This window comes from Rhinichthys klamathensis, unplaced genomic scaffold (assembly GCF_029890125.1).
Source record: "Rhinichthys klamathensis goyatoka isolate OS25496 unplaced genomic scaffold, OSU_Roscu_1.1 h1tg000136l_1, whole genome shotgun sequence".
Taxonomy (NCBI): Eukaryota; Metazoa; Chordata; class Actinopteri; order Cypriniformes; family Leuciscidae; genus Rhinichthys; species Rhinichthys klamathensis.
The window spans coordinates 1,258,459-1,282,272 of NW_026606671.1; the positions used below are offsets into that span (position 1 = coordinate 1,258,459).

General features: G+C 38.2%; 2 protein-coding genes across 5 annotated transcripts; both read left to right on the top strand.

The window, feature by feature from the left end:
• The first annotated feature begins 1,362 nt into the window (after positions 1–1,362).
• On the top strand, positions 1,363–10,291 carry mgarpa (mitochondria localized glutamic acid rich protein a). 2 transcript variants are annotated; one of them, XM_056257275.1, is made up of 4 exons: positions 1,363–1,541; positions 5,372–5,472; positions 5,562–5,667; positions 6,403–6,630. In XM_056257275.1, the coding sequence occupies exons 1-4, from the start codon at positions 1,457–1,459 to the stop codon at positions 6,456–6,458; spliced, it is 348 nt and encodes a 115-aa protein (XP_056113250.1). In that variant the 5' UTR covers positions 1,363–1,456; the 3' UTR covers positions 6,459–6,630. The 2 variants fall into 2 exon arrangements, with proteins under 2 accessions (XP_056113250.1, XP_056113249.1); XM_056257274.1 differs by lacking the exon at positions 6,403–6,630 and adding an exon at positions 8,902–10,291 and having other exon boundaries at positions 1,366–1,541.
• A 4,588-nt stretch (positions 10,292–14,879) lies between these two features.
• Positions 14,880–23,485, top strand: elf2a (E74-like factor 2a (ets domain transcription factor)). Of its 3 annotated transcripts, none has more exons than XM_056257276.1 (9): positions 14,880–15,179; positions 16,234–16,380; positions 17,824–18,019; positions 20,633–20,725; positions 20,903–20,998; positions 21,220–21,303; positions 21,382–21,574; positions 21,710–21,997; positions 22,133–23,485. In XM_056257276.1, exons 2-9 carry the CDS (start codon positions 16,306–16,308, stop codon positions 22,674–22,676), a joined length of 1,569 nt encoding a protein of 522 aa, XP_056113251.1. In that variant the 5' UTR covers positions 14,880–15,179; positions 16,234–16,305; the 3' UTR covers positions 22,677–23,485. The 3 variants fall into 3 exon arrangements, with proteins under 3 accessions (XP_056113251.1, XP_056113253.1, XP_056113254.1); XM_056257278.1 differs by having other exon boundaries at positions 21,223–21,303; XM_056257279.1 differs by lacking the exons at positions 14,880–15,179; positions 16,234–16,380; positions 17,824–18,019 and adding an exon at positions 19,485–19,587.
• The last annotated feature ends 329 nt before the right edge of the window (positions 23,486–23,814 follow it).

Consider the following 23,814-nt stretch of genomic DNA (forward strand, 5'->3'; position numbering starts at 1 on the left):
ATTGTGTACTTAGACATACTATTGAACAATAGTATAATAAACATTTTAAAGTAGCAAACCGATGGTTGTCACAAAAACTATTCTGCAACATTCTGGGAACAGTTTTCAGTTATGAAACCTTGAAAAAAAAAACATTAGACAATGTATTGGTTCTTAGGTTGTCACTTAAATATCCATGTGAATGTTCTTGGAAGATAAGAATTGGGATCAAAATAACCAAAAACCATATAGCCTACTAACTTAAAGGGATAGTTCACCCAAAAATCAATCAATCAATAATTAGTTATTGAACTAATGAAAAATGAAAATTACCCCATGATTTACTCACCCTCAAGCCATCCTAGGTGTATATGACATTCTTCTTTCAGATGAATACAATCGGAGTTATATTAAAAAATGTCCTGGCTCTTCCAAGCTTTATAATGTTTCTGTTTTAAGTCCATAAAAGTGCATCTATCCATGATAAAAGTGCTCCACGCAGCTCCAGGGGGTTAATAAAGGCCTTCTGAAGCGAAGCGATGTGTTCGTGTAAGAAAAATATCCATATTTAAAACTTTATCGACTAAAATAACTAGCTTCCAACAGACGGCCGTATGCATCGATTTACGGTGGAAGAGTAACACTTGACCCGACGCACGAAGCATTGACGAACGTGGAAGCGCAGAGGATAGAGCAAAACAAAACACCAGTCACGTATTAGAAGTCTAAAACGAGAATTTTTAAAGGGAAATGTCGGAGGAGCTTGAGTTTGTTGTTTGAACCACAAGAGTTCTTACGCTACTCCTACATCCTACGTCATACATCATCAAGTGTTACTCTTTTGGCGTAAGTCGACTTGTGTAGGAAGCTAGATTTTAGTTTTTTAGTTTTACTTTAGACTTTATTAACCCCCCGGAGCCGTGTGGAGCACTTTTATCATGGATAGATGCACTTTTATGGACTTAAAACAGAAACCGGCCATTCACTGCCATTATAAAGCTTGGAAGAGCCAGGCCATTTTTTAATATAACTCAGATTGTATTAATCTGAAAGAAGAATGTCATATCATAGGATGACTTGAGGGTGAGTAAATCATGGGCTAATTTTAATTTTTGGGTGAACTATCCCTTTAAGGGGAGTTGTTCAGTGTTTGCTGGTACCATTATTCTTAGTAAACAGGTGTCAGTCTGTGGAACTTAAATTCCAGTGATTTTGCGATGTAAAAAAAAAAGTCTGTAACATAAATTCAGCCGATACGCATGTGGCTAAAAAGCATTTGAGTAAATACAACTACTTAATTTCTTTAAGGCCATCGTGCCAGTGAATCCATCAAGAGGGAGGATTCGATGAGCATTTTCTCCTCCCCTCAAGTTCACTCCTCCCCCTCCGCATATCTCCGCACTGTCACACAGTCATTCATTGCACCTCCATTGGACTCTCACGCTGCTTTCCTCCCGTGGCAGTGGCAGTTTGGACCATGTTTGCGTGCAGAGCATCCTGGCAGAGGTGTGGTGGACCTCTGGCACGACTGTCCATCAACCGTGCTCACCTCTACAGAGATGGTGAGGACCGTCTTATCTGTCTCTTTAAGTTTTGTTTATATCTATTAGTCATATCATTTGCAGTGTATTTGTTGTGTTTTAAGCTTTCGCGATCTGCTAATTTTGTTATTTCACGCATTTCAACTTTAGTTTACATTGAGAATGTGTTTGAGCTGATTTGTATCATAATGTACAATTGTTTGGCCCGATGGCATGTAGTTTAGGGTTAAGGGGACATGAAGGTCAGTCGGAGCCTATTGGTACTTCACTTTTTTTTTTAAATGGCTTTTGAGATAATTGTCACGTTTTATTGCCAGTCAGAGGTTACACGCCTCCTACTACTACTAACACATGTTCGCCGTGTCATTTGCAGGGAACACAATGTACACATCTAAAACCGCAGCCTGGCACCAAGCTCACAAGAATGTAGCCATCTTGGGAACTGCATATCTGCAGCAATATTCATATTGCACAGATTTATAATTCAAAATACACGACCTATCACTGCATTTTAAACGTTGTGAAAAGTTAGGTTAGTTGTTGACTCTTCACTCTTGAATATGATTCGATTAATGTCTGTCAAATTCATTCTGTCGTCATTAAATGGATTATGAAACACGAACTTGCGTAATAGGGAATCGGTTGAATTTTTTTTTTTTGACATCATGGTTTAAATATTCATACTCCGCTTGATTTTTGACCTTCAGTGTAGGGTGTTCTGTGTTTTACGTATAGCTCACGTGGTTGTGTACGTGGTCGAGCTATAGACTGCAAGCGGACCTATGGAACTCAGTGGCTGTGTTGCCTATATGGCAAGCCGTTTTAACAATTAATTCTAAAAATATTTTTTATCCTACTAGTATCAATTCCATAAGGTCTAGTATTATTTATTTTTTTAAAGATACTATTATTCATTAGATATTATTTATTAGATGGGCACCTATACAGTGTAAAAAAATAAAAAATAAAAATTGAAGTAGACAAAGTTAAGTTAAAGTAAGTTTTAAAAGAACATACTATTTCAGTTGTTCTATTTCTTTGTAATTATTTTTTAAATGTACTCTCAATTTGTACGGAGCATTTAAGGGACATGGTGATGGAAAAAATGAGATTGGAAGAAAAAAAACTATTTCATATCATACAAAACCTTTGCGTTCCCTCGCAAAAATATTGCGTTCCCCAGAGAAACGTCGCAAAGAACTTGGGGGAAATGCAAAAAATTTAAGAGAAAACAAAAGCATTGACTTATTATTTTCCCTACCATCTCATTTTTTCCCCCTCCACAATGTCCCTTTAGGGGCTTTGTAAATTTCTGCATGAAAATAGTTTCAAGTCTTTTTCAGTGTAGATACTAGTACCTTTTAAATAGATTACTATTAGTATTACTAATTTATTAGATACTTGTACTTATTTCAGTAGTGACTAGGAACCATTTCATTGTCACTAGTAACACTCTTAAAATATTTGCCATTGACTTCTATGGAGATCTATCATTCGGAGATCTATCATTCAGAAATCAGCTATGTATTCCAATTGTGACTAGTATGTATTTATTAGATACTCATCAAGCAGAATGTTTGTTTGCTAGCTCTAGTATGCTATTCCGAATTAATGATTGCCTCAGGGTTCAGGGTTCTCTACTTTTTTTTTGTCACCCAAACCCTGAGTTAGTCTTTTAAACATTTATGCTTTTATTGTTATTGTATTGAATTTAGCACTTGCATTTTAAACTCACAGACCCCCCACTTTATGTACTCCAGGAGGGCTCATAGACCCCTGTTGGGAAACCCTAGTTGTTTAAATAAACAAGGAGGACACATTCTTAAAGCAAGACACTTGTCTGCCCTTGTTGTTGCTTGAATGTATTAAATGAATCAATGTTTGTGAAAATCTATGTTAGCATGTTTGTAATGCAGTTAATAAGAATATTACATCATGAAAAATCTGTTGAAAAAAGCAACATAAGCATAGATTGAATCAGAGTGTCTGTCCTACCCACTAAATATCTCCTCAAATAGCCATTAACGGCTGGACGGTAGGCCTACTTGTCAGACACCACTTGCTTAAAGCCTTTCATTTTAATTCTTGTCCGCTCAACCGTTCCAGTATCAAGCTGTGATTAATCTTTTTTGGAGGGTGATTTGCAGGATAGATGTTTTAAGAAAACAGGTCATGCTTTCAACTAACATTAAGTCGAGTAAATGATGATTATGTTGTAAAATGGAGAACTATCCTTTTAATATAGCAGGCCTATTGTTAAAATAAAAATAGTATTGGACACTCCCATGCAGAATAAAATAATTGTGACTTTCTGCAAACAGGGCATTTCTAGTAGCATCTGTAACTGAAAGCCTTTTGTTTTGTTTGATGCTGCATCCAATTCCACACCACTAGGTGTCAATATAAGACATAGACGACCATATTGTGAAAATCTTTATTGTGTGAAATACATGTTTGTTTAATTTCAGCAGTTGTGTCTTATTTGCTGTTGTTAAGCGCTATATAAATAAAGGTTCAATTGTTTTATGTAAATATAGGTATTATATTGGCCATTGCCAACCTAGATATTGATCAACATCTAACATTGAAAAACTCAAGTTGGTTCCCAGTGGTCTAACTAAGCATGTCTCACTTTCTGTTTGCTTCACCCTTTGACTCCTAGGAAAGATTAACAGATTAGTTGGTATAAATAACATGGAGGTGTCTAGAACCCATTTACTCTAGCTGGGCACAAGTGACTGGATTATCTTAATGAGAATATTGAAGAGACTCCTGAAAAAAGGCTCCTCTGCCATGTCAGATGGATCTTTGTGTTTCAATCATCATGATTGTTCTGCACTGATGGTTTTCTAAATCTAAATTCCTTGAACTTTTTTTAGGACAAGAAACTGTCTGTACTGAGACAGTCATTCAATTATAGTATATAAAATTGAATATTTGGTTATTAAACAATTATCTAGGTAAGAAAATAGACAAATAAATAATGCATAATTATCTTTATACATGTAGAATAATCATTGCAATACTTATGTTATATAAAAATAACTGTTGGAGATAAACTTCTATATAAAGAGTTACTGAATTTAAAGTCATGGAAATGCAAAAACATAATGGCTGCGTCCGAAATCGCATACTCTCTTAAGTAGGCAGTAGGCACTTATTTTGAATAAGTAATTACTTCACGACCTCTAAAAAAGTACTTTCTATATAGTATGAATGTAATCTGGACGTATATTCGCCATGTTGTCATTATCATGTGACTATCAGGGTCAGTTGTCTCTTCACTGCCATTCACAAATCCTCTCCTGTGGCCTCATGGGATAGTAAAGTGTCGTATGCACACTTCAGAATCTCATCGGAAGAAGTAGATCATCCGGGTACTTTTTGCCTACTCTTTTATGAGTATACTGTGAATTCGGACATACTACTTTTGTCACATACTGTTTTTCGCCAATTATATAGTAGGGAAGTATGCAATTTCTGATGCAGTTAATGTTTCAAAATCCAGATGAATGCTGACAGGCATATTTATAGGTACCTAAAACCATTGACAGGAATCCAATCAGGCAGTGACCTACTGGGCAGGAAGCAGCTCAGGACCTCCATATTACTGCCATGAAGGTCAATCTCTGTGCCAGGCACTTTAACTAAAACATTAACTCTTAAATACAAATAATATTTCAGTTCTATTAGCCTACACTATTAAAACTCTATTAGAGAGAGAGAGTTAGAGAAATGTGGCCGACAATTGCGACCTGCGGGGGACACAGCTCTCGAATAAGACCGTAATCGTTGCCTCAACTAATATGTTGATCCAAAATCGTTCCCTTACTCCTCTGTTCTCTATGCAGTAGTTCCACGGAGGCTCATGTCATCAGTTCCTGGTGGCTCAGGCGAGAATTTCCTGTACGCCGTCCTCTGTGGTGGAGCCTTCGCCGGTTCCTTGGCATATGTAAGTATGGTAAAAGCTCAAACCATTGATATAGATTGATGTCAGATCATAAATATGTTGAATTAATATCTTTTTGAATTCTATGATAGGTTTACAAAACACTTGTAACAGACAAAGAACGCTTTGCTGATCGTGTTTCTGAAATTAATGCTCGTCCCAAGTCTGAGTGGAAACCCAAACCATGGCCGCCCAAGAGTAAGTCTGGTTGTTTTCACAGTGTCAGTTCTGCTTTCAGCATTGTAACTTCAGCCAATGTCACTTTTAGTATTCAGATGACTAGTTTTAAATCTAGGGTGTATAAATGAAAATGATTTATCTAGTTACAGAAAGTTGAAAACTGGTTGTATAGCCTTCTCATGTCTGTGAAGTTTATAGTGAAATGTGAAGGTGAAAGATACAGGCATAAGGTAACATACATAATCTTTGGCATTTTGTTGCAGATATTAAATGAAAACCAATGCTTTTCACACATCACTGATAGTAACCGTAAAAGTGTCATTCTCAGTGGCATCAGGGCTACTGATCTTAATTGTCAACTTATCTACTGCACATATCTACGAGATCTACTGCAGATGCCAATAAATAATCCACTGCTGCCCTTCCAACACACAATTACAACCACAACAAAAGACATGTTGCCCTCTTAGTACACATTTCAGTCTTGCCAAAACCACGTCCACCACTTTGAATATTTGTATCATATCCAAGCTTATCTAACACTCCTGCGTCTGAGCCAAAGCACTATTAAACAGTCTTATCTAAATGACAGCAGATTTACAACACTCTCTCTCATTCAAGTATTTTAAATAAGCGGACATAATGTGCTATGCGGTCTAATATGAGTAAGTGACTGTTGACAGAAAGCTTTATACAGCAGGTTCAGATTTCAGATTAAAATGTAACATTTCATGTTTTTGTTGTTCTTTTTAGGTGGGGAGAATGGTGATGGTGAGTTTATATGTGGTTTTGTCATAATCTCTCCATGATGTTCCATAATAAATACCTTTGATATTTAAATTGACTTAAATGTCTATGTAACACATCTGTTTGTCAGTGGGTACCATTTAGAATGTTTTGCTAAAACTAACTTGTGCTTTAACTTGCATGGTCTGAACTGCTGCATAACAAGTATGTTTGGGAGTTATTTATGAGTAATCTGGAAATGTATTATAGGGTCAGACTCAGAGGGTAACTAAATGATGTCGCCCACTAGCACCCTCGTCTCCTCCCATTAAATCGATCCTGATATCTTATTGGCTGATAGCTGCAAAACACTGGACAATGATTATATTCTTGGCACATAGATTAAGACCTGATCTGATTAATATTTGCTCTATGCCAAGTAGGATCAACTTAATTTTTAAGTTTTACAAATATCCTATAATGGCACTACAATGGGCAGATATGGGTAGATTATCTCATGGATAAACTGCAAAAACAAAATTCTTGATTATTGAGAGCCTAGAACTTCATCAGTTCAACAAACTTCAAATAGAAAACCAGAAAAGTGAGCTAAAAAGGCAGAGGAAGCCTTATTTATTGGTTTTGATGAAGCCCTGCATATTTTTTCTTGGTGTCGTTGAGATTGGATTGAGTAGTTGTCCTCATGTCCTACCCTTCTAACCCACCTGATCCCCTGATCCTATTTGTCAGAAAGCCTGTTAATCAGAACTGGGTGTAGTTCTCCTTGACACTGTGTCACTCTCCTCTTGAATAAACCATTTATATGATCCGTCTGCACCCCTGTGCACTCCCATTATCTCTCACGACCCTCTTTCCCTACTTATTTACCTGTGATCCTCTATTAATCACTGCAGTCCAGTCCAGAAAGACTAGCCAGCCAATAGCACTAAGCACAGTGGTTTTCTGCTACTGTGGTCAGTCACATATGTAGTCTTTCAAATGCCAAAACAGAACAATGAAATCATGATATTGAACAACGAACTCAAAACTCTTAACTAATCTCTTTCCTTACTTTCCTAACTGTGTCTTTGTTCTGACTCTTTCCAGAGTAAACTAATTTGGACAGTCGGGGCTGGGCACCTGTAGTCTTCAGTCAGGACTTTTTGGATGATTCTCTCCTGAGTTATTGTCATTATGAGTCCTGCTATTTCATTGAACTAATATTTATCTTTTTAAGTTCCTCTTCATTCCATTGACTTTGAAACCCTTATTTAAAATGTTTATTGTGGTGTAATACAGTAGAAATTGGCGAAAGACATGTAAAAGAAAGCTTTGAGACCCTCTGTGGGTTAACTTATTAAACACGCACAACAAAGCCCTTTGGTTGTCATTCTGTGTTGCTGGAATTCACAGAGTTGCTGGTACTGCTAGCTTTGAAGAGATGGTAAGGCTCAGCCATCTTTGTATTCCTTCTCCTCACTTGTCCTCCTAGCCCCTTTCTCCCTATTTTTTCTGTTCAATTTCTCTTTACTCCCTCCCTCCTCATTCTTGGGTTTTGCATGCTGCCTTCAGTGATTATGTTGTGAGTGATTTTGACAAAGCTGGATTTATATTCCTTGTATACCCTTCTGATGAGGTATTTCCAGGTTGGTAAGATGGATGTTGTGTGCGTGAGAAAGGCATGGTGACAAAGTAAATGTTTCTTAGCTATGCAAATGTTCCTAGGAAATTAGCATAAATTACATATTAAATAAGTACTTTTTTATCATTATTATTTTTAGAATTAAATAATTATTTAAATAATAAATAATTACATTTTTCACACGTTACTAAAATGATTAATATTAAACATTTAATTTTCCTTGAGTAATTAGTTGCAATTAGTATAAATCTCAACACATTTTTCATTTATTAATATACGGAAGTCATCATAGATATTTTAAATTATAGTACCACCTTACAAAAACTGTCAATAAATGTCCAGGTAATAATGTGTAGGTATTGCTATTTTACAAGCTCTATTACTTCTCTTTATTCATAAATGTAATGTAAGAAAAAATTTATTTAATATTTAAATAATTATTATTTATTATAGAAATAATAAATTGAGAAAAAATGCAATTTATCTAATTTCTAAAAACATATCATGGTAGTATTAATTGAACTGAATTTAATTTATCATTTTTTAATATAGATTAAGAAAAAATCATTGTGTCTGGACAGGGTGATTTGAATTACTCTACCATTATGATACGGTATTAAATGAATAAAAAAGTAAAAATAATCATATTTTGTTTGCAAAATATTCTTAATTGTCATTAAAAAAAATGTAAAACAATCTCAATATTCTTAAAATGGGTTTAATTTTCTTTAGGCAAAATATAATTTCATATCCTTTTAGTTTTATTTTGGGGATAAATTTGACCTGGTCATTTCTATGTGAGATTCAAAATGAACTAGAAGAATGCTAAAATAAATGGAAACGTAGCTGAATGCTTAGGTTTTCCTCCTTTGTCGTCTGTTTAGAAGAAGCTGGTGCAGAGGAAGGAGAGGTGGCAGAAAGCGTAGAGAGCGCAGCCGAGGAGGATGTAGCTGCTGAAGCACCTGAGGTCTTGCTGGAAACAGCCAAGGCCACTGGAGAGGAGACGGCAACCCTTGAGACCGTTGTGGAAGAGGTTGCCGAGATGGTCGCAGAGACTGCAGAGGTGGTTGCTGAGGTGGCAGGGGTTGTTGCTGAGACGGCAGAGGAGGTGGCAGCGGTGGCAGAGGAAGTGCAGAAGGTTGCAGAGGAAGTAGAGGCAGCAGCTGAGGCTGTTGTTACTCCGGTCATCCAAGCTGAAGAGACGGTGTCAGAGATCAACGGTACGCCACCAGCCTCCCAAGAGGAGGCAGTAGCTGAGGCTACTAGTACAGAGGCCTGAATGGCTCCTGGGTAGTCAAACACTCACCTACACACACAAGAACCAGAAGATTTAAATGTCCTATATAGCAAAATGGTCACGGTCTCACTTAATCCGAACATGTCATCCTTAAATCTCAAGAAAGAACAAAACATGACACTTGAACAATTTTAGAGACTTGCTAGATTTTATTGCAGACCTGCAGGTCTCTCTATCTATCCTCAGTTTTCCTCCCTTCCAATTAGATTCTTTAGTCATTAACTGAAGTTGTAAGGAGCTCAGTGACATTAACTGAAGGATAGTGTATGTGGTTGACTGTATAGTCCTCATCGTACTGTACTTCCTCTGTTTCCATTGGTGAGTTATAGAACAGGATTTGATCCTTGCGGTGCAATAATGTAATCCCACTAAACAGCACACAGCTGATTGTGTATATTTTCATTATATTCCTGGAGTTTGCTGGAATTTTTAAATTATATTAATGAACTTATATAATGATAACTGTAGAAACCACTGTGAGAATCCAAAGTTGCTGCTTTTTGTTACATTTGTGACCAAACATTTCAGTGGACACACTTCAGACTATCTACTCCTGTTCTTGTTTCTTACACTCAGTTTCACTCTCTTGTCTTCTCAACCTCTCAAAATCTGAGCCAGCCTCCTGTCATTTTTAACTTCTGTCCTGCCTTACCTCTTCTTTGAGGCACAACTGCACGCAAAGACACAGAAAAGCTGCAAACGTACTGCTGTATGTTGTTATTTGTTCTGTAATAACTTTTAACAGTGCAGTTATTGATTTTTGGATTTGTCCAAACATGTGCTTCTCTGCCAGATATCACTTAGTTGGTACACGCCAGTTGATATTGTGAAATCTGTGAGTCTTTTGCTCCCTAGCAACTAGGCCAGCTGTGTTTCTGTATTAGTTTTCCCTTTATATTCCTCTGTATGACTGATCTGACAAGGAACTCAGTAACTTACCAAGGAGCTCAAGTATGTATATGATTCAATGGAATTGTTCGTTTACTTGGAAAAAATGCATTCGTGTAATAAAAATTAATAAGGGATTTCAAAGCCATTTAATAAAATTATGGATAAATATCAAAAAGATATTCTCGGTGTTAATTTTTTCTGAAAACTCCATTTACAAACTGAAATATTACATGTTTAACATTGGCAAGTTCATCCTCTATTTTAAAAGTAATGTTTTATGAAAAGCTGAATTTAGTGTAAAGATCATTGATGTCCTGATGCTGTACATTAGTCTATGTTAATCATCCCTAAATTCAAAAATCCATCACAAAATGTTAGACGTTTCATATCTTAATTTTTGTGGTGATCAAATTTGTGGTGTGTCCTTTTCTAGGTGATATTTGGCAGTAAAGCCTCTTCATGTACTGCATGTTTTGAATAATGGGGAAACTCCTAAATGGAGCTGCAAGGTGTTGACACACCTTATGATGACTCGTTATGATACACACCATAGATCATATTAATGTACTTGAACTTTACTTAAACTACTTAAGCTCTTTTCCGTGCTGTTAGATCTATCTCTACTGTAGTGAGGATGAACCTCTGCACTCTACTTTTAGTAGTCTCACTTCTATCTTTCCCATTGTGTCTGCATCTAGATCCATCTGCTGTTTTAAACTACACACAATGCAATATAATTATTTATAAAAAAAGAATATTTAAACTTAATCCTCTAAATAATTATTTTGTCACCTCAAACATCTGATGTCTGTTTTTTTGTGTGATTATTGGATGGCTTGATTGTGTCTTGCAGTGGCCCCGTCAGAGTTGGTCAGCCCAGTAGATGCAGAAACGGTAGAGCTGGCTGCTGCTTCTGTGGTCGATGCTCTTCCTGTGGTGTCTGTAGCTGTGGAAGATGTACCAGTTGAAGGTGTACCAGAGAAGCCCACTGAGGTGCCTTCAACAGATAATGTGGAAAGTGAACCAATAATAGAGCTGGCACCCGGTGCTCCAGTGATGGAAGAGGAACCAGATGCTGCTGTAGCAGAGGAAGTGTCTGTTGCTCCAGTGACAGAAGAAGCACCAGTTTCCCCAGTTGTAGAGGAGCCATCTGTTACTGTAGTGGTAGAAGAGGCTCCAGCAGCAGAGGAGACACCAGTAGCAGAAGTATTTGTTGCTGCAGTGGCAGAAGAAGCACCAGTTTCCCCAGTTGTAGAGGATCCACCTGTTACTGCAGTGGTAGAAGAGGCTCCAGTAGCAGAGGAGACACCAGTTGATTCACCAGTATCCTCAGAAAAAGCATCTGATGTCCCTGTGATAGAAGAGGAAGTACTGGTTGACCCAGTGACAGAAGAGGAACCAGTTGCCCCTGTAGTGGAACCGGTACCAGAGATGCATGTAGCACCTGTTCCAGAAGAGGTGCCAGTTTTCTTGGTAACTGAAGAACCTGAGGAAACACCTGCAGCCACAGTAGCAGAAGAGGTTGCTCCAGTAGTCGTCCTAGAAGCACAAGAAGGTGAGGAAGTGAAGGCAGCAGCATGTTCAGAGGGGATTGCAGAAAGTGCAGTTGTGGAGATTTCAGTACATGTGGTTGAGGAAGAAGCAGCCAGTCCGGTTGTGGATGTTACAGAAAGAGTGGCTGAACCAGATGTTGTGAGCACAGTGGTGGCAGAGGAGGTTTCTCCAGCTGAAACATCAAGTGCACCTGATGCTTTGGAAGACCCCAAACGAGACTTCATAGTGGTTGTCTTGGAGGGAGGTCCCAAAACCGAAAAGAAGCCGATGGTGCTTGGTGTGTCCCCCATGACTGGCAGAATCATCCCACCCCCTGATGATGGTGAAGAGCCATCGGGTCAGGTAACAGGTAATCTGGTTTAACAATGCAATGCTGAGTTAACTAGTTAACTAAATCATGATGATAGCAAAAATGTAGATTAACCAAAACCTGACCTGAAACTAGCTGAATAGGGATTCAAAAGAGAAAGTGGTGAATACAAAGTTTTTTATATAGTATTTGAAGACATCCAGGACATGTATTTTTAATGAATGCTCATGATACACCTTGTAACCTCCTTTTTATGATCTAAATGTTACTCTTTTATTTCATTCATAGGGCAAGCGCCATTTGCTTAAAGTGCAGATGTATTAGCAGCAACTAAAAAAGGTAACGTATTGTGGAAATCTTTTTTTATATACTGTGTGTGTGTGTGTGTTCAAATGTTTGGGTCAGTAAGATTTTTTTATTGTTATCCAATTTATTCAGAATGAATTACAAGTGATCAAAAGTGACAGTTAAGACCTTTACATTGTTACAAGAAAATTTTTAATTCAAACAAGTGCTAAAATTGTGAACTTTCTAGTAAACAAAAAAACTTAAATAAAATGAATCACAGTATTCAAAAAAACATTAAGCAGCACAATTGTTTTCAACATTAATAATAGTAAGAAATGTTTCTTGAGCACCAAATTAGCATATTGGTATGATTTCTGAAGGATCGTGTGACATTGAAGATTGGAGTAAATTCAGATTTGCCACCACAGAAATAAATTACATTTTATTAAATATATAGAAATGGAAGACAGTTATTTTAAACTGTAACAATATTATGGTTCTTACTGTGTTTTTGTCAAAATAAAAAGACTTATCTTTTTAAGATCTTTCCAATCCCAAGATTTTAAATGATAGTGTACATTGACATGACAATTTTTGGTTTATTTTGTCTTTTTCTCAGTTTAGTAGTGTCAGATGTCCTGGGATAGTAAACCGGTTCCCTGATAAAGAATTAGTGATGTGCCTTCCCTATTGCCTGCGTCCACATTGAGCCCACCAACAATTTGACCCCCTGGATTTCAGTAATAATTACACTGGACCCAGAATGCTGTTACCTTCCCACTCTGCTCTAAGTACACCTCTCTTTCCACTGAAATGTGGTTACGTCATGTGAACATTCACTCCTCTCTGATATGAGAGATACAGGTTTCTTGACAATAATAATATGCATGAAATGCTGTGACCAATCTTTTTAGCCTTTATAAATGGAACTCTACTCTTTTTGAGTCAACTGCACATTGAAGCCTATAGCCTACTATAGTTAATCCTACCTCAAACCTCACATTAGTAGGAATTGCAGTGTCAATAGTTACTATACCAGCAACGCTAACTGCCACAAACACTGCCATACCTGCATGCTGGCCACCAGTTTTCTGGTTAAACTTCAGGTTGTCCTCTATCTTCAATCTATGCTATTTTTCCATTTGCATTATTTATGAACTTACACTAAATTTGATTTGTACCTTTCTACCTCAGCTTAAAATGACAGTGTTCTTTTTACACATTTCCAGTAACCAGTATTAGTAACCAGCTTGCATTTACAATGTGAAATGACTAGGTCCGAAAACAACTGACAAACGAATTGCATTTATCAAAATAATCAATAAAATATTATGCCATGCCAAGTCAGAATTCCATAATTAATTTCTAAAGCCCAAAAGGCAAAATACACTGCTGCATCCTTTGTCTTTGTTTTCCTCTTCTCTCTTAGTTTGTTGTATTGATCCATAGTCATCATCATCATCATCATCAAACCAGTGATTATAAAACCTGTTGCTTGACAAGTGCATAATAAAGTACTTTCCTTGTGTCAAAAGCAATGTCCCCAAACCTGTTATGCCAAAGTTACAATTTCAATGATACCTTCAGCATCATATTTGATTCTTATTTGATTTGATTATATGCTAATCTCCTCTCATTCAAACTTTAAGACTTATAGACATACTAAATTGATTCACAAGGGAAATTAAGGTCAGATAATTACACAAAAAGATACTTAACAATTTACCTAACAATTGTCTTTTATTTCTTTACATGTTTGAAAAGGGACCTTGAGTATTATGAGTAAGATTAAAACTTAATAATGTGAATGTGAGGGAATAATGTGAAGTATGTTTCCATATCATAAAGGGTGTGTTCACAGTTTCTTTTGTCTTTGTTTTAAAGGTTAGGGATGTAATATTCTTGTGCCGTTTTGAGGTTTCACTTTCACTGTAGGCCCTGAACTGGGGTTTTTAAACTGTGAATGTAGGCTACTGTATATCAAAGAAAATAAAGAGTTAAAACACAGTTCAGTGTGATTGTGTGTGACTAAGATTAAGAGTATCAGATTTGATTATCAGGCACTGTACAGTGCTGTTTATATGTTGGATTTGAGAAAGACCCAATTTTGTTAAATTCAGGACAAGGATCTTCGAGGAGGACAGTGATAAGAATTTGCATAAGGTTACGACAGCACAGATTGCTTTTCCAATAATAATTAATATATATTTCGAAGGTATCAAAGCCACAATGTAAGGCTGAGCTGCTTTGTTTGAAACATAATTAGCCTATAACAAGATGAGACTCGTCTGTACTAGCCTGCCCTGCATTATTGTATTACATATCATTATCAATATGCCAATATGTTGGCTCCCCCTGAAACATTTGCACACTGACTTAAAAATATTATTGTGATATTATTTGGTGTGATTGTATAGTTTACTTGTGTCATGGTCAGTGGTGACTATATTTGTTTATTATAATTTAAGCGCGCGCGCCACCTGACAAGGGTGTATGTGACGTCACTGACGGTTGCTGCGCACAGTGCGCAGTTCGTCAGTCAGATCCTGCTAACGGGAGGCCCGAAACCAGCTACGCAAAACATTAACTACTACACTAACGCAGCCTGCCAAAACTCATACTTTTTGTATTTTACATCGACTAAATAGACATTTGTCTATCGCCTGCATGCGTGCGCTTTATCAGCGAGCAGTTCGCGCAAGTTGACCAGCTTTAACATCAGCCAGTCAATCTGTCATTAGCATGGTTAGCATGCTAACCTTATGACAGGGTGTATTCGACTGTCTCGAGGTTCACCAAACGACAAGAAATCACCACAAACGGTGAGAAATTTAATATTTTGCATCTGTTACATACATTAGAGGTTAACGTTAATTCGTTTAGACTTCACCAGAAGGTTGGTAACGTTAATTTGTTTTAGTGTGGCTGTGTTTATACAGCAAGCTGTTTGTTTACCGATCTAATTATTCGTGTTAGATACAGTTTTTGCAAAAGTTCATCATTTGTTTGTGTTGTTTTTTCTTTAAACGGTTATTATTTACATTTTGTACCTCCTTGTTGATAAATCAGTTGATACAATATGGGGAATGGAAGCGCTGTTTTAATGTCAATATTAGTTGCCCCCCTGACGCGCATTTAGTCTGTCAGTGTCTATCGGTCTAGCGTCAGAGACTCAGAGTTGATATGTTGTCATGCTTGATGGAAAACTATGATAAAGGATAACACAGACGAGCAAAATTAAGCCGTGTGCTAAGCAGGAATTTTAATGTAAACGTTTCCTTTTTGATTTATCTATTGTCGCTTTTGACTATTTTGCAGTTTTGCTTGATTCTTATTGATGCATACAGTTTAAAACAGTTCATATTGACAGAACGCTTAAGAAACCTCACGAAGTGCCAGATTAACATTAGATTTTCACTTTTGTGTAAGGTGAGGTATGAATAAGTAACTCATTCATAGTTAGTTATCATCTTAGTTCTCTCTTCAATTTTAGAGTGTTTTATGTGGGATAAGGGGACATAAAATGGGCATGACCTTAGGGGTGTTTCTACTTTTAAAAAAATCCCGTAAACAGTGAATGTGACTGGGCTGAGATCAGTTTTGCCAACAGGATACAGGCCTCTTCCGTTTTCTTTTTTTGCTTGTTTATGTGTGGGGTTTTTTTAAGCCTAAAGCTCTGCTCGTGATCTTTGTAAGAATATTAAGGGTTTTTTCCCATGCCAACTGAAAAGGCATAAGATGATAGCCGGACATGGCTTAATAACCAAAGTTATCACATGATTGTAAAGGGCAAATGCCTTTGGGAGTTTTGTACATTTTAATTTCATAATGTTGCATACTGCAGTTCATTTACTAACGGCTGTTTTCTTTTCTCAGGCTGTGACATCACTCAAGGTCATCAGCAGAGGCACAGTGGATAAGTTCGGTTCTGACACAGAGGAATGAGTCATGACCTCTGTGGTGATAGTAGATGGAGGAGGGAATATATTGGAGTATGTCACTGGAGATGAGGAAGCACAGCAGGTGAAGTCTGCACACTCATATTAGAATTTTAACTTGCATTGGGGTAAAAAAAGCTGCACTTAAACACACCGAAAGGACTTCAGCCGACTGTCAGCTAGCGCGTGTGTCCTGTGCCTGAGGCTATGTTTACACGGAAACGATCTGAAGAGAAAACGCAAAAGTGGCGTTGCGTTGCGTTATCACTTTTTATTCTGCGTTTAGACGAGCGTTATGGTTGGGAACTCCGCGTGCATATGGTGACGCAAAAGTGTGTGAAATTCGATGTAGTATGCACTCCAGGCGGCAATGGTAAATGGTAAATGGACTGTATTTATATAGCGCTATCACAGACCCAATGGCCACCAAAGCGCTTTACATTTACCCATTCACTCACTCATTCATACACTGACGGCGGTGTCTGACATCCAGCTCGTCGGGAGCAGCCGGGGTTAGGTGCCTTGCTCATGGACACCTCGGCACTTGGTCAAGTGGAACCGGGGATTGAACCACCAACCTTTCGGTTCGCAGACAACCTACATGAACCACTGAGCCACTGCCGCAATGGAAAGCACTGCCACACAACAACACCAATATCTTAGAATATTTTGTACAACTGCTGTTTTCCAGAGCTGCAAGGGCAACTTGAAGTGCCGACGTATGGAAATAATCTGACATGTTGGTTGTTATTTTCCTGTGCATGCATGCATGTGACGTAAACGCGTACGCGACGAGAGCCACCGTGAGCAGATTTGCGTTTTTACCGTTAAGACGGGAACGCGACGGTGGAGCGTTTTTAAGATTTCCACTCTGGAGGGTGGTTTCACTTTTTTGCGTTTTTAAGCCCCCAAAACGCCGTTGCCGTGTAAACGAAAGGCACATCCGATAAAATATTTTTACGTTTTCACCCGGAATCGTTCTCGTGTAAACAGGGCCTGAGTGTAAAGGAGATATCTGTCTATTTCTGCTGATATATTTGTTTATATTCGTCATTCAAAAAGGGAAACGGCAGGCTGCAGATACACAAACCGTAAACAAAGCAGCGCGTGCTCACCGTTTTGAATATCAATCACTTTCTTTATTTCTATCTCATGTTGTTATTATTAAAATATTCGCCAAGGAACACTTGGGTAAGATGATGTAAAATTACAACAGCCTTCTGTCTATACCGTCTTGACTTTGCTCGCTGTTTTGCTATTATTCTCATGCACTGACACATTCACTAAACTGCACAGCCAATCAGAGCTCTCTCTCTCTCACTGATGGCCCGAGGCTGATTGTACAGGCTGAATCAGCCCCCCAAAAAAACAGACGGCGTCCGACTAGAGCCAACGGTGCGGAACACAAGTCGGCTGACACTCAAAAACGGCCCGATCGTTGTCCTGGTGTGTCTCTGGCTTAAAACGTGAACTAAAATGCACATTAAAATTAGGCAACTCAAGGTGTTTATTGTTGTTTTTTTGCCAGGAGGTTTGTCCTGATGGAGTGGAGCCTGACGGAGAAAAGCACTGTCCTGCAGTGATAGTGGAGCAGGTGAATAGTGCCGATTTGGAGCAGTGCTATGCTGCACAGGTGCTAGTCTATGACGATCAGAATACCTACCTGGTGCAGGATGTGGCTGAGGAACAAGTTGTGGAGACTGAGTTGCAGGAGATGGGAGCAGGTGAGCAACAATTCCACAGTTCATAGAGGATCATATTTAGCCTAGAAATCTAGACGCACCCTAGCGGCAGCGAAAATTATTTCGCAGCCAGTGTGGTCTAGCAACTCTCCATAGGCTTTTGAGCTGGAAAAACCAAAAACTGGTCAGGCCAATCACATCGTGTATAGAGTCGGCGGGCGGGCTTAACACAAGACGGCACAGTTCATGACGTTCCGCGTGATTTCCATAGGTGATTTCCCTGCTACTTGAAAACAATGAAGATGCAGCGGTCTTTCGAATCGGCTTTGGCCGCGACTCTGGAGGACTTGGGAGTTAAGAGAACGCCACTTAAGTCATTCTTAAAAAAGGAAGATGTGTTCGTAGTTTTGCTGACCTGATACGGCAAAAGTTTAATATATCAATTAGCTCCGCTGGTGGAAAAACGCATGGGACTCACTCATCCACAACCGTTCGTTGCTCTGGTTGATTGTAGCGTCATCCTATTGCGTGCAGAGGGATTTTGAAAGGTAACCGTTTATCCCGCCCCTCGGATTGAGGCATGTCAATGGAGAGTTCCCAGACCTAACATCTTGATGTAGGTCTGGCATGCCAGGCTAGATCATATTTCCATGGAAGGAAAATGTTGTTATATATCTGCTTGGAAGACCAATCTGAGGTAGTCAAAAGGTGGTCTTGTTTTTTGCCTAACTGAACAATAGACCTAATTCTGAAAACCCTGAAAAATATGATTGCATGGATGGACTGGTAATTTTAGATCGATTTTCAAATGCACCTTTTAGCTGACGCTTTTATCCAAAGCAACTTACAATTGCTATATATGTCAGAGATCGCACGCCTCTGGAGCAACTAGGGGTTAAGTGTCTTCCTCAGGGACACATTGGTGTCTCACAGTGGATTCGAACCCGGGTCTCTCACACCAAAGGCATGTGTCTTATCCAAATGCAGCTATTGTTTTTTAGTAGTCTAAGCTTTTTCCAGTTTTCTTTTAACAGCAGGAACAGCTAAAGAGAGACATCTTGTGGTGGCTTTGTGGAAGTTATAAAAGACACAAATTAGAAAACAAAAAACAAAGCTTTTTCTTCACAAAGAAGAATTTGTGTAGGAAAAAAATTAAAAAGGGTTTATAGATTGCACAAACATTAAAGTGGATGTAAATAATGATTTTATAATATATTTTCTGTGCTCAGGGATACGAAATACAATATTAGCTGCCCAGTATTGTATTGACCTTTTTTTTTTTTTGAAAAGCAGAAAGGGAGCGTAGAGTGTAGTCTTTGTAACCGGAGACGAAGAGATGCATGGTGCAGATATTATTAGTAATTTTTTTGTCAAGAAGTCTGCAGCAGCTGGTAAAACTACTCCGCTTCACAATGTATCTGAACACCAGTTCGATTTACTCTGCAAAGCTTATAAACAATAATAATAATAAAAAAAATACCTAACTCTTCACAATAGTGTATCACGTGATTTTAGGTAATGAGCGTTGGACTCCTGCTAAAGTGAAGGATGCAAAAGCGCTTGACAACCAGGAAGTGAAGAGCTGTCGTTATCCCGTGCGCCAAGTTTAAGTAATATTAAATCATTTCTTGCTATTTTGTTTTAGCGACACTTTTATTTTGTGTTCGTAGAGTAATATGTGGCATTGGTGTTGTGTGTATTTATTACTGTTTGTTTAAAGTCGGTTGGAGTTATGATTTATTCTAGGGAATTGATGGTGGTTGGCAGAAACCAGGAAGTGCGTTTGTTTTCTTTTTTTGCGTCTTGGCCACGTTATCTGATATATTGTTTATAACATGATTTACTGTTTAATAGGGTTTTGTGGTAAAGCATGGAGCTAAAAATGTTTTAATAGTAGCAGTTTAATATTTGTACGATCTGATTGTTTAAATCAGCTAACGGTTCTGTTCTTTACTGTTTTGATTGTAGATTAACGCAAACGATAATGAACAGTTTTGTTGCGGGATATTTTTAAAGTATAACGGGTGCGGTTATGGTTTTTGGTCATTAAAAGCTACATGCAAGAAATCTAAATTGATAGCTTTTGTTTTTATGAGATTTGCTTGAGATCGTTGCATACAACGTAGCAACCGTGTGGTTTTATAAACTATTAACGTTTCGACTTATTTTCTGTGATGTATAGAGCTATTTAAAGACTTTCGCTAAGTGAAATATATCAAATTTTATTAAAAATACGCTTTTGTTTTTGAAGTTTAGGGCGGAAGTGTATAGGCGTTGAGTGACAGGACGCCTGGCCATTCAGCGCTTAGCATTGATTGATTCGTAGGCTGCAGTGTGGCCAATGACAACATCGAAATGCAAATATATTTTGCCTGTACCGCCAATTTTATGAGTTTATGTACATGAGAATAGTTATAAACAAATAATGCTCTTTTAATCAAAAGTAAGCTCAATTTCAAATCTTCTGTATTAGTTTTTGTCCCTGTAGCATCTGTTTTTACACTACAACCTTAAATTCTAAAAGGCTTTTGTATTGTTTAGAACATGTTAAATGATTGTATGTATGGCATTTATTTGTTTGTTTGTATCAGAATCTGCTTCTTTTTTTATTATTGGCAAACTTGGAAAACAGACAACTTTTTTCCTCTCTCTTAGTGGAGGTCTCAGTGCATGATAAAACTATCGAGGCAGCTGAAGCTCTGCTCCACATGGATTCACCAGCCAGCTTGCAGGGGGATCGCAGTACAGGTGTGTGATTAAACGCAGCACGTTAAGATGTACCTCATGTTTTATTTGTTCTTAAATGTCTTAATTAGTTCTTAAGCTTTTTGTGCTGTCCTAACTTAACAAAGTACTACTTAACACATATGTAAATCACATTTGTATGAAGAGTAACAATAATGATTGATCTCTCTCTCTCTGCAGAGGAGCTTTTGTCTGAGATGGAGGTGGAAGTGAGAACTGAGGAAATGGGATCTGTTGTCCTGCAGGAGGCAGATTTACTGAAGAAGAAGAAGAGAGGTGAACCACAGTTTGCTATTACCCCCTTTAAGACAATTAACTATAGCAACGTTGGGAAATGAATGCAAGTTTTTGTTTATTGCTGCGTATTCTAGTACATTGCATTTGAAGTGTTAAACTGCACCTGTGTGTAAAGTGCACTTGCAGCTCAATTTCTTAATTACAATTGAAAACTGTAATTGTCTAGAAGAGATTCATTTGTTTTGTGTGATCTTCACCAGCAGGACGAAAACCCAGAACTCCACGAAATTGCTGTGATGGTTCTCTGGATCTGGTCTATAAGAGGAAATCAAAAGACAGCAAGGGTGAGAGTTTCTGTTTATTTAATTGTGCAAGAAAATATTTTTTCCTGGTGCCACAAATTTGAAGTCTGAGTCTTACAGGCTCAACTACTTACCTGTGGGAGTTCCTGTTGGACCTTCTGCAGGACAAGGAAACCTGTCCAAAGTACATTAAGTGGACTCAGAAGGAGAAGGGCATATTCAAGCTTGTGGACTCCAAAGCGGTGTCTAAATTATGGGGCAGACATAAGAATAAACCTGACATGAACTATGAGACAATGGGGAGAGCGCTTAGGTAATGTTTTGCCTGTCATTTTAGATTTATTTAATCAATGTTACCAGTGAGCAGAAAATGTTCCAGCAGCCTTGTCTTGATTTTTATTTATTTTCTATTGTGTGTGTGTGTGTGTGTGTGTGTGTGTGTGTGTAGGTATTACTACCAACGGGGCATTTTATCAAAAGTGGAAGGCCAAAGACTTGTGTACCAGTTTAAGGAGATGCCCAAAGACATTGTTTTCATAGATGATGACAATATGGACGACAGCATTGACGAGGGAAAGAGAGAAACCCCAGCCGCCTCCAATCGCAGCAATCTAAAAGGCAAAGGGACACCAGTCTCTCCCTCTGCTGCTGTATCTAAAATCATCAATCTATCCTCAGGACAAGATGCCTTTATGACCGTGCAACAGTCACCAGAAAACATAGCAACAGCCCCTGGGTATGGTATCAAAATGTCTAAATTTGAACCTTTCTACTGCTAATAGCAGGGCCCTATGAACTTGTAGAAACGATTTCATAGCTTACTGCTTACAACCGCACCTATCACAATGCTTTTTTCATTGTTTGTTTCCAGGACAGTGAGGCTGGCCATGCAGGTTCCTGTTCTCATGACGACACAGGGTCAGAAATTCTCAACAGTAACTGTCAACTCACCCTCCGTCCGCTCATCCATCCTCTCCATGCCCAACTCTGTCACTGGGGGTAACAGCGCTGGCAAAATGGTTCTTCAGGCCGTGCCAACGCTAGTGCCTGCTCAGGGGCAAAGCGGTGAAAGAATCACCTTGCAGCTCATCACCCTTCCCACCATGCCTGGAAAACCCGGCACTCCCATCACTCTGAGCACGTTCTCCCCCGTCACCGTGCCTACCAGCAACACCCAAGTCTTGAAGCTCGCCATCCCCTCCAACATCACCACATCCACCTCCACAGCTCCTGTAACCGTGGTGACCTCGCAGCCAGGGGTGACCATGGTGCCGAACGTACAGCCAGCAATGTCTTTACAGGATGTGACTATTATTAAGGTTGAATCTCCTGAGGTTTCCGTGGATCAGACAGTTAACAGTGCTGCAGGGAACACGCCGAGCACACAGACAAACCCCACGACCACACAGAGCTGAGCAAACATCAAATGTCACTGCACTCACAGGAACCGACATCAACACTTGTGACAGATACAAATGAAATGAGTGACGTAAAGACTGGCTGTCTGCTGTGAAACAGATGAAACCAGCACTACAGATCAGACGCTTGTTCACTCCCTACACTATAACCACCATGTGTAGCCTCAAATCTCGATTTTGGAAGGCCTTTGTTCTTTCTTTTTCTTATAATAATCTATTCAAATCATGCTTCGTTATAGTTGACCATCTGTGCTCTAATGCTGTAGGAACGAACCTCACTTGGTGCTAAAGTTTGAGAGTAAGTCATGGGTGAAGAGAAACGGCCAAGATGCTCGTTTTGATCACCTGGTAATTTGGAGCATAAAAGAATCTGTGCATAGATGTACCTTTGCAGTAGTTAATGATAAAAAAAACAAGCAGCCTTAGGTCAGCTTTTTCCTCCTAAGTCATTACTAAAAGTAATTGATTGTGCTTTCTGTAAATATGATTTATTTTTTATATTTTGTACCAGAAAGTTTTTTTTTTTTTTTTTTTTTTTTTACAGTTTAAAGGAAACTGTTTTCTGAAAGACATTTAAATCATTTTTTTTTTCTGTTATCTCAGACTTTTTAAAATAATTTCCTTTCTGTGCATTTATCGCTTTGTGGTTTCCACTGCTTTTTATGCTTTGTTTTTCATGTGTACAAAAAAAGGGAAAGAATGTCTGATACAGTATATTGAATATTCAATATATGAAGCATATATTTTGTTGTATTCTTACCCCCAAAATGTATCCAAGTAGATTTAAATATAGAGAATTATGCAAACAGCTGGTTCAAATGATCTTTTTCTTTCTTTCATTAATGTGTAAAAGGTACCTTTTGTTCATTAGTCCTCACAGGGTTCCCACAGTCATGGAAAATCTGATAATATCAAGGAATTTTAAGTCAATAAAAATGGAATAATATATATATATATACATACATGCATACAGTACTGTGCAAAAGTCTCAGCCACGTTAGTATTTTCACACTAAAAAAAATGGTTTTAAGCCAGTTATTTTTATCTTTTGCTATTGCTTGTCTGTAGGAAATATCAGTTTACATTTCAATACATTCATTTTGCCATTAATAGTAATAATCCAGTGAGATTTTTG

What these genes read in the sequence shown, in the direction of transcription:
- mgarpa (XM_056257274.1), top strand. Translation starts at nt 1,457, where the DNA reads ATGTTTGCGTGCAGAGCATCCTGGCAGAGGTGTGGTGGACCTCTGGCA. An exon ending in TGCTCACCTCTACAGAGATG is followed by an intron (nt 1,542 to 5,371) that starts GTGAGGACCGTC and finishes TTCTCTATGCAG; the next exon opens with TAGTTCCACGGAGGCTCATG. An exon ending in TCGCCGGTTCCTTGGCATAT is followed by an intron (nt 5,473 to 5,561) that starts GTAAGTATGGTA and finishes ATTCTATGATAG; the next exon opens with GTTTACAAAACACTTGTAAC.
- elf2a (XM_056257276.1), top strand. Translation starts at nt 16,306, where the DNA reads ATGACCTCTGTGGTGATAGTAGATGGAGGAGGGAATATATTGGAGTAT. An exon ending in GAGATGAGGAAGCACAGCAG is followed by an intron (nt 16,381 to 17,823) that starts GTGAAGTCTGCA and finishes TTTTTTTGCCAG; the next exon opens with GAGGTTTGTCCTGATGGAGT. An exon ending in GTTGCAGGAGATGGGAGCAG is followed by an intron (nt 18,020 to 20,632) that starts GTGAGCAACAAT and finishes CCTCTCTCTTAG; the next exon opens with TGGAGGTCTCAGTGCATGAT.